At 48.9% G+C, this 15,783-nt stretch overlaps 7 protein-coding genes across 7 annotated transcripts; 4 read left to right on the top strand and 3 right to left on the bottom strand.

The window, feature by feature from the left end:
- The first annotated feature begins 1,202 nt into the window (after nucleotides 1-1,202).
- BKA67DRAFT_690037 (uncharacterized protein) lies at nucleotides 1,203-2,839 on the top strand. Its single transcript, XM_046109122.1, has 3 exons — nucleotides 1,203-1,314; nucleotides 1,377-1,986; nucleotides 2,036-2,839. The coding sequence occupies exons 1-3, from the start codon at nucleotides 1,269-1,271 to the stop codon at nucleotides 2,649-2,651; spliced, it is 1,272 nt and encodes a 423-aa protein (XP_045959478.1). The 5' UTR covers nucleotides 1,203-1,268; the 3' UTR covers nucleotides 2,652-2,839.
- Nucleotides 2,840-4,590: 1,751 nt separating this feature from the next.
- On the bottom strand, nucleotides 4,591-5,626 carry BKA67DRAFT_534145 (uncharacterized protein; the record flags this gene model as incomplete). Its single annotated transcript, XM_046099813.1, has 2 exons — nucleotides 4,591-4,796; nucleotides 4,939-5,626. 2 exons carry the CDS (start codon nucleotides 5,624-5,626, stop codon nucleotides 4,591-4,593), a joined length of 894 nt encoding a protein of 297 aa, XP_045959477.1.
- An 890-nt stretch (nucleotides 5,627-6,516) lies between these two features.
- BKA67DRAFT_591691 (OPT oligopeptide transporter protein-domain-containing protein) lies at nucleotides 6,517-8,800 on the top strand (the record flags this gene model as incomplete). The annotated part of the gene is made up of 2 exons (XM_046104748.1): nucleotides 6,517-6,537; nucleotides 6,668-8,800. The coding sequence occupies 2 exons, from the start codon at nucleotides 6,517-6,519 to the stop codon at nucleotides 8,798-8,800; spliced, it is 2,154 nt and encodes a 717-aa protein (XP_045959476.1).
- Nucleotides 8,801-9,438: 638 nt separating this feature from the next.
- On the top strand, nucleotides 9,439-10,418 carry BKA67DRAFT_534143 (uncharacterized protein; the record flags this gene model as incomplete). Its single annotated transcript, XM_046099812.1, has 2 exons — nucleotides 9,439-10,048; nucleotides 10,114-10,418. 2 exons carry the CDS (start codon nucleotides 9,439-9,441, stop codon nucleotides 10,416-10,418), a joined length of 915 nt encoding a protein of 304 aa, XP_045959475.1.
- A 476-nt stretch (nucleotides 10,419-10,894) lies between these two features.
- BKA67DRAFT_534142 (SGNH hydrolase-type esterase domain-containing protein) lies at nucleotides 10,895-11,885 on the top strand (the record flags this gene model as incomplete). Its single annotated transcript, XM_046099811.1, has 3 exons — nucleotides 10,895-11,210; nucleotides 11,423-11,446; nucleotides 11,644-11,885. 3 exons carry the CDS (start codon nucleotides 10,895-10,897, stop codon nucleotides 11,883-11,885), a joined length of 582 nt encoding a protein of 193 aa, XP_045959474.1.
- Nucleotides 11,886-12,804: 919 nt separating this feature from the next.
- On the bottom strand, nucleotides 12,805-13,919 carry BKA67DRAFT_657158 (cyclin-like protein; the record flags this gene model as incomplete). The annotated part of the gene is made up of 2 exons (XM_046107068.1): nucleotides 12,805-13,035; nucleotides 13,107-13,919. The coding sequence occupies 2 exons, from the start codon at nucleotides 13,917-13,919 to the stop codon at nucleotides 12,805-12,807; spliced, it is 1,044 nt and encodes a 347-aa protein (XP_045959473.1).
- A 489-nt stretch (nucleotides 13,920-14,408) lies between these two features.
- BKA67DRAFT_690032 (uncharacterized protein) lies at nucleotides 14,409-15,467 on the bottom strand (the record flags this gene model as incomplete). The annotated part of the gene is made up of 2 exons (XM_046109121.1): nucleotides 14,882-15,467; nucleotides 14,409-14,822 (listed from the first exon to the last, which is right to left on the bottom strand). The coding sequence occupies exons 1-2, from the start codon at nucleotides 15,314-15,316 to the stop codon at nucleotides 14,409-14,411; spliced, it is 849 nt and encodes a 282-aa protein (XP_045959472.1). The 5' UTR covers nucleotides 15,317-15,467.
- Nucleotides 15,468-15,783: the final 316 nt, after the last annotated feature.

Below are 15,783 nucleotides of genomic sequence, written 5' to 3'. Positions count from 1 at the left end.
TATTTATACAGCTATGATTTGATCATGTTACAGTCAATCCACCATTTCTCAGCCGTGGATCTAGCTCGATATTTACCACGGGATGTGGTAATTCATAGTTCGTATGAGAGGACCAGCTCAAAGGGAGTAGAGTAGACTTATCTCAGCGTAAAGATTCGGCCTGAAAATCATCGCGTATGCGATACATATTGGACGGTTAGCATCTGAAAAACGAGTCGAGTTCCGGTAGGTCATGATGCGGGTTTAGTCCCGGGGAGTCTAAGGAAACGGTGAGAGTTCTTCCAAGTGGGAATATAGTATCGTAATAGCTGGAATCATGTATAATATGTGCGACGCATGTGCGAGGCATAGACCATACTCTGAAGCTTCTAACGGAAAAAAAAAAAATATCCATTTGCCCTCGAGCTGGGGGGCTCATCTACATATGGATAATACAAAGTGATCGCGGCCACGATCTCCAATGCGCACGGCTTGCCGTCATTCTTAGCGTAGTCTTTGTGCCGGCCGCGATCGCGAGGATCAGTCTCAACCTTGCACATTGCTTATTTGGACGTTCGAGACCCGAAAGCTGGGTAATAGTCTGAATAATCGTATCTCATTGTTCGATTGGTAGCCTGTTGCAGAAATATCACGCGCCTTTATCATGTTTCAGGCGAGACGTCGACCCGATTTCCCTTGTCGGCAGGGTGATGAACTTTTTGCCTGTTGGAGACTTTAAAGTATAGTCCGTTCTTATTACGATCTTGCACTACCTCACTACGCGCGAATCATTGCTGTCATCCATTCATTCGGATCACTTTAGCTTTATGCTTACTTGGTGATGTCTTATAGCTACCAAATCAGTCTCATAGGCTAGGCTACCGTGTCATGTCTCAGCTGTCTAATTCCTAACTACGGCGTGAAGCGTACGTCAAAAAAGTCATCTGTTCCTCACGCCCATGTGTTCAAACCAATGATGGCCGTGAGTTTGACGAGGTCGGATTGCTTTTCAATCTTGGGTTTCACATCATGACGATAATTCGCCAATTGAGGAAAAAGATGTCAACATCATTAAGAAAACGTGTGGCTTTGTAGTGAGCTATTACGTTACTGTGTCTATACATCAAGTTAGCCTCCTTGGATTGAAGCCACTATGGAATTGATACAAATTCTGCGTCTTGGTCGTCTTTCATAAGTCAATTATTTTGTTCTTAAGGTAGTGTGTTATTCTTACTGTTAACATATTAAACACTACTGAGGCTTACTTGCGTTGCAAGTCTTTGGTAGACATGCACTTCCTATATATCACGTTGGCATCGGCCATGCTTGGGCTTGGTAAGATCAAGTGTCCCATTTTTCTTACTAGAATCATAGGTTTCTGACGGTGAATATCTTAGTCAGTAGTCAAAGCTGTCCAGGTGTTGCCGCTCCTCGATATGCATTTGCGACAGATCCTGCATATAAGGCAAAGAAGGTCGCCGGGGGTTTGACGAATCCTCGCGGCCTCACACTAGACAAGGCTGGTCGCATTCTCATCCTCGAGCGTGGTAAGGGAATCAGTCAGCACACTGTCGATTCTGCTGGCTGCATCACGAAGAGCGTCACCCTGCTGAGCTTGACCTCCTTGAACCATGGCATCTATCTCAGCCCCGACGGAACAAAGCTGTATGCCAGCAGTTCCACTGACGCCTTCAGATGGTCATACAATCCCACTACCGGAGCAATTGGCAGCACCCGCACCACTGTTGTTACGGGCATGAACCCGGGGGGCCACTCAACAAGGACATTGGTGATATCGCCGAAGGCCCCAAATCTCCTCGTTGTGTCGCAGGGCTCGAGCGAAAACATTGACGCCGCGTCTATTGACCCAAGTGTGGCTAGAGCGATCGTTAAGGTCTTTGATCTCAACTCTGTGCCCTCAGGCGGGTACAACTATGTCTCGCAAGGCTATAATGCTGGATATGGCCTCCGGAACGAAGTCGGCCTTGCTTTCGATGGACAAGGAATGTGAGTAGGCCCCAAACTTTGTTTAGGAACTCAGCTAACCAATTATTAGGTTGTGGGGCGTTGAAAACAGTGGTGACAATTTCGTGCGCACCGTCAATGGTGTTACGACTGATATACATCTGAACAACCCTGCAGAGGAACTCAACTTCTTAGGAAATGTGAGCAAGCCGAATAATAACTGGTACGGATATCCGACTTGCTTCACAGTCGGCGACCCGAGCCAATTCAAGGATACCACCACTTTCTCCTTGGGCGATCAATTCGTACAGGCACCAACCAGTACCATCAACGACTCGTACTGCAAGCAGAAATCCGTAGCACCGCGCCTCATTTTCCCAGCCCACTCCGCACCTTTGGATGCCAAATTCGACAGTACTTTTTCAAACCTCTATGTAACACTTCACGGCGCTTGGAATCGATCTCCTCCCACCGGCTACGGCCTTGTACGCGTACCCTTCACAAAGGCCAGTGACGGCTCTTACGCTCCAGCCTCGCCCCTGAACAAGGTCGGATATGTCAAGGTCTTCACTCCGTCAAAGTCAAATGGTCCGACATGCTCTGCCACAACATGTGCTCGACCAGTTGGTCTTTACTTTGATGCAGCTGGTCGACTGTATATGACCAGTGATGCATCCGGGGAGTTATTCCTGATTCAAAAGGTGTGAGATGCTCCGTTGAGTATTCTGATGTGGTCGCTTCTTGGATGTTTGATAAGTTAGATGATTGGTAGATTGGTGCTGCTGCCTTGCCGTGCGTATCGAAGGACAAACCACACGAGCACTTTCTTTAAAATATACAGTCCAGAAGATGTATTTGTTAATGTCAATCCGTCTATCCTTTATTAATATTTATATTAGGTCAAAGATGACTAACTAGTCATTCAAGTTATGAAGTTATCGATGAAAAGTCGTTGTATGCTTATTTAAATGAATCGATCTAAGGAATCGAAGCTTCCCGGCATTATAGAACTAACTTTTGGCCTTAGAATACCGTTCAATTTAGGCTTAGCTATGTCTAAAACATTGCCCTGAGAAGTATTCTAATATGTGCTTTCTTCATAATTTATGTGGAGTAAATATGACTGGTGTTACTGTTTATTACAATAAATCAGGAAAGTTAAACATGAATCAATTTATATACTTTCATAAACGTGCAACGAAATGTTGAGACGCAGATCAAGTTTACAATACAGATAACTAGAATACATCTCTTAAGATGCATGGATGCGTAGGTTCCGAACAATTGGCAGCGGTAACACTACGGTAATTACGTCCGTTACGATGTTTGGCACACTCAGCCCGGACTAGATTGGCAGTGAGTCGACGCAGTTGGAAGCAAAAGGGACCGCATTCTGTCTTGATGAAAATGGTCGAAAGGAAGCGAGAAAAGTGATGATACCAACAATTCCGGTTGTGCTTGCACTAATTACTATAGCTTGAGTCGCGAGTCAATACGGTCCTCTAGTGAATGAGCGCCAATATGGCGCCAAATATTGACAGCTTTGGTATTGCGACCACATCACTCTATATATACTCAATGGTAAATACGAATTTAGCCCAAGTTACCACAGCTCACGATTTCGTGGCGCAGAAGTCATGTAATCGTCAATTTGTCGTTGAGTCATATGACTTATAGAAGCGAAACCTGTCGCCCAAATCTAAGGCAATGAATAGAATCGATATTGCTACTAAACGCAGGCCGAGACTTTCCCATACAACCCAGCTAGAGGTTCGGAGGGCTGGAAATCGTGGTGCGGTGGCAGAGAAGGAAAGTAACGGAAAAGTAAATGATGCACAGAAATCTGGAGAAGAAATTGGAAGGCCGAACGAAAACTAAGCTCGGGAGACTGGGTTGCATAAGTGCGGATATATACCAGGATTACTACGCAAATTTATAACCCTTAGTGTTCATGTAATATCTCATAGAGTGCTTCTGCGCATGGTCTTACACTGACTGAGCAATGCATACCTGAAGGACTACTTGATCATACAGCGTCGATACTTTATCTCCAGGCCACAACTTCACTCCATATTAAGGTCACTGAATATAAGCGTTATACACTACTCACAAATGAATCATTAATGAGTTGAGGATGGTAACAGCACTAGCATTCTGGTTTTGTTTCCAACAGCATCGGATGACATTATGGTACACCTGTGGGGTCACTATCCGGGAAAGGCTAATACTATCTATTAAAGGAGTTGGTATCCAGATGTATAATCCTCATCAATGTCCTAGGGGGATATCATGGTGCTGGATGAAATAGAGGAATCATTTGGAGCTTGAAACTTATTTGAGAGGAGATAAAGGAAGTGGGGACTGAAGACCTGTGCGGCGCTGTTGAGATCCGCCGCCCGCCGAGTTCACTGTGATGACCTTAACAATACAACCGTTGAGATCATATTCTATTGTTCATATCTTTCTCCCGACTCATGCCCTGCTCAGTTACAAGCCCACCATGGAGAAAAATAGTCATCCAGTGTCTGGTCGTGTCCGACAGCTTCCTGTCGGCAGGAAGCTGGAAGGCGCACGAAATTCAGCCCTTGATTTGTCCTGTAGTCGTATATGCCTATACCCAGGGGAAGTCAATGAAGCTCGAAGTAATCACGGTAATAATGCGAAGTCGTGGTCGTGTACACCCTGGAGATAATCGTAACCATCTGGCTGCCAGTCTACGCATGGTGCTAAGTCCCCCCAATTGATCCTATCTTTCATATTGGCTGGTAGCTTCATTTTCAGATTGCTCCGGTACCAGGATGGAAACTGTACAGAGACAAGCATAACCCGGGGCTTGTCTGTTTTGTTTGGCACTATAGCATTTGGAGTCAGGAGTTACGTCTTCATGATGGGTCGGGAGTCTTCGGGAGTATTTTGAAACAGCCTTTGAGGACAGTATACCGTCCATGGATCTGCTGAAAAGGGCAGAAAAAGATTATCGCGAAACTTGCTTACTCCCAGCATGCCACAGCCTGAAATCACGAATGATAAGTGACCCTTTCGGAAGCGCAGGTTGAACTGGAGGGCTGATCTTGCGACGTTCTGCCAGCAGGTCCTCCCGGATGACTTCGAATCGGTTAAGAACCTGGTTATCTGTGTTTGCATGGCTGCCTAGCCAAACCTCCGTGGACCCGTTTTCAGCAGATATATCGACCAGACTGATATTGACACAATATCCAAAAGGGATTTTTGGAAAGTCAAAAGTGATGTCGATGTGTGCCGGCTGTCTTCCACTCGCCTTGAAAGCAGTGTTCGCAGAGTAAAATCGTACGGTCGGTTTAGGTCCAAGCATGCACTGAATAACATCGGTTGCCCAAGGGTTCGCGATAACATCTCCAAAGATGTACTCATTTTCCAAGACCGGTTCCTGTTGGATGTTTCCTGTATCGTTGCCAAAATTGCGGTGCGTCGTAGGCCTGGCATAGAGTTCCTTGGCTTCCGGCACCATTCGAGCATTTAACTTGTCCAAGTGTTCCACATTAACGGCGTTTTTCAATGCAACGATTCCGTCGCGATGTAAGGCCTCAACCGCAGCTTGCAGGTTGTGAGATCCCATCTTCTTGCATGCCAGTTCCTCGACCGACAGCTCGATCACTGTGAGCTTAGGCTCAGTCCTTCTCGACGGCATGTTAACAGAAGACATATAGGCTTGTGTGAAACCAAAACTTAATCCAAATATGCCAGCCTGCGCTATTAGGTCTATATTTAGCCATGGTAGGGCAATGGTCTGTCAAAAGGTTGACGTCTAAAGATTTGATTCAATCGTGACGTTCGGCGACCCTACGGGAGTCGCCGAATTCGACCCCCGCTTCAATCGACCCACGCTGCCACGGGAAAGCTTCTCCTTGGTTAATAACCTTTTTAATATTTTAGCTGCGCCTTGGAACGTTACATTCATGAACTCAATGTCATCGATCTCGCGCTATCCGTTCTCAAGCGCAGATATATTCAACGATGCATATCATAGTCACAAATCAGCCTTACCGGAACACGGCATCCCTTGAAGCCCTTCTTGGACATGATCCACTCTTTCCCACCGGCTTTTCGGCACTTGATCAAGGGCCACTATGCGGACGCCCTGCCGAGTTCCGTCCACAGTAGCAATTCACGCGAATCAACATTCAGACAATGTCCAAACAATCTTGGCGACTTCTCCTTTTACGGTTATTCAATGCCTCACCCTTCTCAGTAGCAAGTCACAATCTCTGGGATGCATAGTCTTCATCGTGCCAAGGTGAAGACTCTTGGCTTCAAGCGAAACCGAAAGAATTTCCACCGTCCCATGGCCGGGCATCTTCCTGGACTCGGCCTTTCCCACGTATAGCTGCCGCCTCTGAGGCAACATTTATCATATTCTACATCGCGAGTTGAACTTAATTGGTGCTTCGTCATATACTAATTCCACAATTCCCCATATTCTGTCAGCAGTTGGAGGTCAGCAGGCCCATAACGCACGGAGCTGAAGGTAAGGCTGCCCCAACGTTGGCAGGTACATCATGTCGATCGGGTAGTTTAAGATTCAAGCGTTCCCACATGCCCCTCGTGTTTTGTTACGTTTGTAATTCTTCTGGAACCTCAACCGATCATGGCGGGACCGCGATATTCTGAGGAAGTGCCTCCGGACGCCACCACGTCCAGAACCGACACCATCGAAATAGAATTGGGAGATGTCAAACCCACCCAGGATGTTACACCTCAAATTTTCGACCTTTATCAGCCTCTGCCAAACATCGAAGGCGTGGCCGAGGAGGAAAACCCGTTGACGGTGCGCGCGATTGTGGTTGGAGTCATACTCGGATCGTTGGTTAACGCTTCCAACATTTATCTCGGATTGAAAACGGGTTTCTTGTTCGGTGCATCCATGTTTGGAGCCATATTTGGCTTTGGAATTGTCAAGCTACTCACGAAAGTCTTTCCGGGCGTCCCTTTTCTTGGAAGCCCTTTTGGGCCAAAGGAGAATGCAATCATTCAAGCGACCTCAGCTGGCGCGGGTGGCCTCGGAGGATTGTTCACTGCAGGGCTTCCCGCAATGTACCAACTCGACTTGCTGTCTGAAAATCCGGCCAACGACTTCTCGAAAATCATCACACTGACCCTCGTTTGCTCATTCTTTGGGCTTTGCTTCGCCATTCCGCTTCGCAAATTCTTCATTGTCAACATGGCACGAGAATTACGACTCGTCTTCCCGACCCCAACGGCTACCGCTGTCACCATCCAAGCTATGCATGCCGCTCACAGTGAAGGCGTCCAAGCTATGAGACGGATCAAAGCTTTGTCTTTCACGTTCCTCGGCGCATTCGTCCAACGGGTTGTTTCCTATTACGCGATCGGTATTCTATACGACTGGCATATATTCACCTGGTTTTTTATATGGGGAAATTACAATAACGCGGCGATTTATGTCGAAAATTGGGGTTGGTTGATAGAATGGACACCAGCTTTCATTGGAAGCGGCATGTTAGTGGGCATGAACACAGCAGTCTCCATGTTCTGCGGTACGCTGTTCGCATGGGGCATACTTGGGCCGATTCTAGTCCACCACGGTATCTGCATTGGCACAGCGTTAGCACCTGAAAGCGAACGATGGCACGAAGCTGTCACGTTTACCTCGTTGAATGGCGTGGACGAGAACGGATATGTGCCCTCACCCCGTTATTGGTTTTTGTGGCCAGGCGTTACGGTGCTGGTGTGCTGCTCAGTTGCTGAACTTCTGGTCCACTGGCGAATCTTCTATTACGGCATTAAGTACGCCTGGAAGAACACATCAATCAACGTGATGCGGAAGAGAGGCGGTCGAAGTAAGACCTATCTACCACGTAATGCTTCGCCCCGCCCTGCAACTATGTTCAATGAGAACATCTTCAAAACCGAAGACCCGGCCGAACCCAAGGATCAGGTGCCCAACTGGATTTGGGCCAGCGGAGCCCTGGCTATGGTGGTCGTTGCTTGCATCATCTCGGAAGTTCAATTCAATGTGAATGCTGGACTCGCAATAGTCGCCTCTATACTGGCCGTTTTCTTCGCCTTCTTGGGCATCCACGGAGCTGGAGTGACCGACATCGCTCCTCTGACAGCTAGTGCTAACGCCGCGCAGCTTGTTTTTGGAGGCATTACTTCTGGCCAAGGGCTCACAATTCCTCAAGCGCAGACGGTCAACCTTGTGGCTGGAAGTATCGCTTCGGGTGCTGCTGAGATGGCGCAGGAATTAACATCTGATTTCCGTACAGGTTTCCTGCTGAGAACTCCGCCCAAGAAGCAATTCTATGCCCAAGTCATCGGCGCTATTTTTGCCATGTTCATTGCTCCTGGTGTATTTGTCCTGTTCACATCGGCTTACCCGTGTATCATTCACCCGGACGAATACCCTGGGACCTGTACCTTCTCGGCCCCTTCGGTTACAGCGTGGCGCGCTATTGCCCAAGCTGTCACAGGAGATCTGGATATACCCGTTTCCTCAGGAATCTTCTCATGCGTCTTGGGAGCGATTGCGATTATACAAGTCGTGCTCAAGCACATTTTTCTGAACGACAAAAGAGAAAAGTATCGGTCTTATCTACCAAACTGGATGGCAGTCGGTGTCGCCTTTGTGCTACCACAAACATACTATAGCACTGCGACCTTGATGGGAGCGGTAATAAGTTACACGTGGATGAATAGAAGGAGGGCGAGCTACGACACATATTGCTACGCCATGGCAGCTGGGCTTATTGCTGGAGAGGGTCTGGGTGGAGTGATAGGCGCCGCTCTACAGCTTGGTGGTGTAGGCGGCGATGTATACGGCACTCAAGCCGGCTGTCCACTAGACTTATGTTCGTAATTCAATGCCATAATTAAAGACTCCGTTACTATTCGAAAACCACTGTGCTCGTTGAGGGTGGTTCGTTTTTGGCACGTCGCACATCAATGGGTTGATTATGGTTGTTATTGTGCCTGCAATAGCATTTGTGTACTTGGCTGCGGACCATCTTCGATCCCACTGCATACAACCCGCTACACAAATTGCCGTCTTACGTACAGGAAGCTGAGCAAGCACCAGTCACGGTCAAATATGCCCGCTCTCTTCAAATTCAGAGTCAATCGGGAATAATGTGAAACAGCTAACGTAGCCCCCCGCATTCGAAGCCATCCTCGTGTGCGTCCCCACAGCCAACCAGCTGGCTGTTTATTATGACTAGTATGACAAGCGAGCTATAGATGTGCAACCCCTTAAACCTGTTGCAGCTCACGACACCTCTGGCCGCAACGTCATGCATCACGAGCCTGTCCGGTGATCTGCGCTCTTGCATGATACTGCCGGACCGAAGCGAAAAATCTGGGGTAAAACCTAGCTACCCCGGATCTTCAGATGTGGCTTACAGTGGATTTCTTTAAATGAGGATCATGGACGTCATATCAGGAACACAATTAGCTTGTCTCCAACCCAATAGATCCTTCGTCGATTTGTTCTTTTCTAGTATGGCAGACCATACGCGACGCTCGATCTTTACAATCGGTCTTTGTATCTCCACAGCCGTCCTAGCCCTTCCAGGATGGCCAGCGCAAGGAACCATCGTTCAAGGCAATGCAATCCAATTTGACCAGACCACTTGGGACAGAAATCTAGCACAGCCCAACGCCACCGGGAACTTCTCGATAACGGGTTTCGACCTGTCTCAAGGATTTCCGAGCGAGCAGATTCACGGCTGGCAGCTCTCGGTCAACGTGACCGGCAACATTCCCGACTCGGAGACCCTGAACAACAAGAGCGCGAGCGGCAAGGTATTCACGGGCACCAGTCTGTTTCTGAGTGCGCCCCAGAGCGTCGTCAGCGCCATGAGCTCTTCGGACGCCAGAGATGCCGGGGAGACGACATGGAAGATCTGCGTCACCGTCATGACGGATGGGCCCGAGGAGGACGCCTCGGCCGCAGACAACGGGACATGCAGCTCACTGTCGGCGCAGTGCATTGAAGACATCCAGAGCGTGTATGCGGATGCGTTCGCCCATGATCAAGATTGCTATAGACTTCCAGCGACGCCTTCGAGCTGCGGAAACTCGCTAAAACAGGCGAATTTGACGACGCAGCGTAAGTCATCCACCTCCGATCTCTGGAGGGAGACCAGCGTGTTAACTGAGGCATTTCTACCACAGAGTACCCGATCGACCATCTCAACGGGACGGAAATCTATGTGACAGCATCCGATGCCCACGAGCCGAGCGACAACACAGCATTCGACAGTGCCACCAGGAAAATCTGGCCGGTGCTCGTCGTCTGGGGCTGGAACAACCGTGCCAATGCGAGTGACGGGACAAAGCCTACTGTACAGTTGACTTGTGCCAGAGCAGACTCCATTGAGCCCGGTAGCAGCAGCACGTCGCAGTCTTCAGCTTCCAGGCTGCAGGGTTCAGTGATCATCGCATCTGTGGCTGCAGGACTAGTGGCTATGTTTGCCTAGTAAATCGGGCAAAGCACACAAACCTCTGTTTCCATCACGTCTACCTGCGAACGGTTGGCACTTCTGTATGAGATAGGGTATGTACGAACGTGGTGGTTTCGTCATCGGGATGCCTTCAGTACAGGTTTTCGACCAGCCTCGTGCCGAGTAGTCCTTGATTTTCTGAACGAATAACAACATATTCGCTCATTGCTGCCCCGAGCCCCGAATCGTAGCGTCTTGGTTCACAAATTGGTTGAGTATCGTGAATGGTGGCTTTAATTCCCCGCATTTTTGCGTATATAGTTTTGCGGAGATAGTGGAGTTCATCCGCATAGTTGCCCCTTGTTCCGGCCACAGGGAAGAATTGGGAAAGATATGCTAAGTCGCCATGCCAAGAGTATATATAAACTTGCTTTTTGACAGACGGGACCGGCTCAGTCTTGGGTACTCATACTGGACCTGTGATAGACGGTATATGAAATATTAGTGGTACAATGAGGTTCCTATACCTGATATCGCTATTGCCGTTGACTGCGGCCAAATATCCGTCCACGGCTGCGGAGCCCTCGCAGAACCATACTGTATGGCTATGTGGCGATAGCACGATGGCACCGGGCGGAGGACATAATGGTACGGAGGGGTTTGGACAATATTTGCACTACTCCTTCGATTCCGATCTAATCCGAATTAACAACTCGGCATATGCCGGACGGAGTGCGAGGACATTTACGCGAGAGGGCAGATTTCAGGCAGTGGCAGACAAGATCATACCAGGAGACTGGGTCGTAATCGAGTTTGGCCATAACGATGGTAAACTCCCTTCCTGGATAGACGATGGCTGAATTGAGGTTAATATGAGTGCTAGATGACGGAAAGGGAACGGTGCCTGCAAACGATACAAAGTCCCGGGTTGACTGCCCTGGAATGGGTAATGAAACTTGCATCGGCAGTTACAAGTTGAGGCCGCCCCAAATATGGAACCGTATCAGAAGATGCAACCAATAGCTGACCAATAATCACAGCAATCAAACTGAGATCGTACAGACGTATGTCACATACCTCCAGAACGCATCATCCATCTTCCTCTCCCTTGGCGCTCGAGTTATTATCTCGCCGCCCACGCCCACAAATCCATATCTGACCACCGACGGCTCATTCGCTTGGACGCCGACCAAGTACTCTTATTACTCATGGTATATCGTCTCGTCTCTAGGCGGTCCTAATGCAGGTATCTACTACGTAGATCATAGCAGCTACAATGCTCAAGCACTGAAATTACTCGGCGCCGATGTCGTGAATGCTGCTTTCCCGATGGACAACACACATACGAGTCCATACTTGGCGGACGTGTTCGCAAAGGCGTTCGTTTTAGGGCTGAAATGCGGGACGAGTCCGTTGCAGGCCTATGTAGTGAATGCAACGAGTAGGATCCAAAGCCCTGGATTGGGATCTTGTTTGAGCGTCAATGATACGCTACCGATATAGAAAGCGTTGGTCAGGAATTCATAATCAGTCCTGAGGGTGTAAAAAAAATAAAAAAATTTGACGTATCATGGACCCAGCTACTTGCTCAATCAACCTCTCAACTTCGGGGTATCTTTCTTCCTGCACCACCATTGCAGGCGTATCTCCTCCTGCTGTTGTTAAGCTTGGATCGGCGCCATATTCTTAAGACGATCTTCGTGATGTCGACATGACCATTGTACGCAGCGAGGTAGAGGGGATATATCCCGATTCATCTGCTAGGCTGATGTTGCTACCATGGTTCAGGAGCAGATGTAAAAGTTCGGGGTTGTCACATTGCGGAGCCTAATACAATGCGTTCGCCGTCCTCGCTTTGATGATTGACGTGCGAACCGCCTGTCAGGAGTACCTCTGCTGTTTGAAACGAAAACGCGATAATACCAGTTGCGCCGGCGATTACAGATAAAGGATACATGAGCATTGAGTATAAAAGTCTCGATTGTCAATGATACGTTCGATAATCTAATCTGCGTAGCGGCCTGGGTAGCGCTGGAGACCTCAATCGAAGGATTGGGCGGCCGGATGACTGAGGGAATATGCCTCGGCCACAAGCTGCAAAGCACCTGGGTTAATGCGATGCGCTGCAGCCAATTCACCCCATCGACGGCGCAAGCGTATTTCGTGTAAGCCTACCTATCTCATAGGGCTAGGTTGGCGAGACTTTTAATAAAAGTCAGTGGTCGATGCGACTGCCCTTCTAAAATCAAGTCAAGCTACAGATACTGAAGTCATGAAGCTGGTGTAATATGATCGCCGAAGTCTGATGCTTCATAGGCAGAATCGTAGCATAGCTAGTCAATTCGAAAATACAACCGATAATAAGGATGTTAAATCAAGTGATGAGTTTACTTCATAGATGTCTACCGGGTTGGTCTTGGCCCTAACCCAAGGGAGGTCCGAATGGATCGTCAGTCGTCTTTCGTCGTTTGGCATCTGGTTCAACCAGGGTAGCGCCAAATACTGAAGCGTCTTCCTTCTTTGCGGGCTTCGGCTTCTTCTTTTCTGCTTGCTCACGCCGAGCTTTCTGCAGCGCAACAAGGTCTACTCGATCAGGATCGCGACATTTCTTGAGCTTCCTGACGAACGGCTTCATGGCCTTACTTGTTTCCTGCTGCTTGGTGTTAACCTCAAACAGTACACCAGAGGGTTTTTTCTTCTTGCTTCTCTCAAGTCCAAACTTACAACATTCTGGTCATTTGTTTTTTCCGGCGGTTCTTTCTCTAGTAGCTCGCGGCATGACTGAATGGCATTCCAGACCTGATCTCTGGCGGCCTCGCCTTGGCCGGCGAATGCGTCTCTTAACAAGCGCTGAGCCATACCCTCATCGGCCATTGCCAGAGCCGCGAGCATGATCTGACTCGGTGTATAGTGGAAGTATGCGTCCGTGACTAGAGGGCTGAACTTGAGGATTTCTCTTGCCCGACCATGGCCGCGGTCTATTCTTTTCGTCTCAAAATCGCCCAATCTTCTCAGCTCCATGATTGTGCCCTCCAAAGCTCGGAACGGGTGTTTGACGTCGAATGCGAAACGAATGCCTTGGCATAGAATGTACTCGGCAGCCAAGACGACTTCGGCGCTTGTGTTTGGAAACTTGTCGGCGAATTTGGCAAGGCGCATGTAGTAGCCGTCTGCCTTGCAGCCGAAAAAAAGGCATGTCTTGAGCAGCTCAGTCGGAGGATAGGTCATAATACTGTTGGTGACATAGAACCGTCGCAGGAAGATAGCAGCAGTTGCGCGTATCTCGGTTGGGAGTTCGAGGAAAGCAGCGGCTCGTAATAGTTCGGCAGTGTAGAAGTTGAGCAGAGACAGCTCCTCGGCTGGCGTCAGGAACTCGGGTAGCGGGTCAACAGGCGGGTTCGAGGACTGCAGTCTTGCAGCAATTGCTGCCTTGGCAAGGCTGTTGCTGTCATTCCGTAGAGAGGACAACTGTGCAGGAGTGAACGACCATAGTCGATATTGCGTCGAAGCCCGGTAGCGGGCATCTTCTGTCGCCATGTTGCGAAATGCAGATGGGATGTTGAAGATGCGGCAAGTTGTCGATGAGGATTTGCGACGCGTGAAAGCGGGTCTAGCAGGCTGTTGGAGGTGAACTGGTGATCCGGAAGTGCTTGCCAACTAACCTAAGACCTCCGAAGTAATGAAATGCATGTGAATGCCTGGATCGCAAGTTGCAAGGGAAATCAGCTGCTGCAGGTTCCAGTCAACGAACTTACATACATAATTGAAGCTCCGATAAGAGACAGTAATCAAGTATTGATTATGCACTGTCTGCACACTGTCATCGCCACTACGGGTCCTGTTTAACTTGAGTTACAGGGAACTTCCGAGCCGTAACACTGCGTACTGTGCTCAGCATTCGCTACAACTCAGTAATTGGACCAAAGTTTCAAACGCGACCCTTCCACAGGAGAGAACCCGAGACTGCTGCCCTTCCAAAATACTCAGCACTTGCTCCGTGGCCTTGAACCCACACACCCCCTTTGGTTAGGCCGAGCCTGACTGCCCTGGCCGCTTATCGACCGTATCATCTACAACATCCCGTTCCTGACTGACCATCATTTTGTGCCGAATGATAGCATCAGCAGCCACCGCTAATAGGCTGATATCACATATCGCCGTCACAACCCCATACCAGGCCCAGTTGGTTGGAAACTGTTCACTAGGAGCCTGCGCCGCCCGTGCATAGCTGCGCATCTTTCTCAGGCCTCCGCTCGCCATAAACGAAAGGGTAAATGTTCCGACAAGCGTAAGGCACATGTACAACCACAAAGGCAGGTGAACGCGGCCTACGACGACCAAGTTCTTTCCCGGACGAGGGATCTGTTCGTTCCATTCCCCAATCGTCTTGAAAAGAGAGCCGAGCGAGCCGCCCACGACTGCTGCAAGAATGATTTGCCACTGACTACTGTTAGTCATCATACCCGCCCATCGTGAATGCAACAACCTGGTTCTCTTACAGCCGTGTGAATCCTATAGAATTCCACGCCTGGCGGAATGCCATTGCACAGCGCTTGATCCAGACCATTTATATAGAAAATGGTGAGTATGAGTGACCAGCAATTGCTCGTGTCAACCAAGGCATGGAGGTATGCCTTTCTCTGAGGATGGATCCATCGGGACGTCCACAGCTGACGTAGCCTGCTGTTCTGGGCAATGGTGGATTGTTGCAACCTCGACGAGATCCTTTGTCGGCTCGGCATACTGCCAACGAAGTTGCTCGAGTCGGTGTTTGGCGCCGTAGAGCGGGTCGCTGGGAGGTTGACCAGAGGATTAGCCATTAATACGGTTGCTAATCTGAGGCAATAGAACAAGGTACAGCTTGTATGGATAGTTGTCACTTCTGGTGAAGCTGCTAATTCCGAGGAGATGGGTTGTTTTAAACATAGAAGCATATCATACTACACCAAATGTATTGTTGCATGATATTAAACAGCACCCAGTGTCAGATGCGGATAGCTACCATGTCCAGTGCCGGTTTCTACCCGTTTTTCGTACGGATAAGAGATATTGCTCACTGCCACAATTGTTTCTGTCAGACCTATCAAGGACCAACAACATTTTTGCAAGACGGTCAATGGGAAAAGGTCTTCCGAATGCAGATATCACGTGGTACGCAGGAGATGATTGCTTGAGAGATGTTGCGCAATGCACTACACTTGTTGCCACGTCAAAGCGGCTCTTCACTGAACTCTCGGCTATTTTGCACAGTGGCACGCATGTTTGCTAGTCTTTCATGCGCAAGCGGACATCACTTGGATGCGGTTCTGAACTATTGGAATGACTTTGCTCGATCTTTGAGACGACTCCAATCCTGTGCATCAGCAGGTCTGCTGATATGTATATGAACCTGGGACATGAA

The sequence above is a fragment of the Truncatella angustata genome, assembly GCF_020726525.1.
Source record: "Truncatella angustata strain MPI-SDFR-AT-0073 chromosome Unknown BKA67scaffold_3, whole genome shotgun sequence".
NCBI lineage: Eukaryota > Fungi > Ascomycota > Sordariomycetes > Amphisphaeriales > Sporocadaceae > Truncatella > Truncatella angustata.
This window is presented reverse-complemented; position numbering and strand designations above follow the sequence as displayed.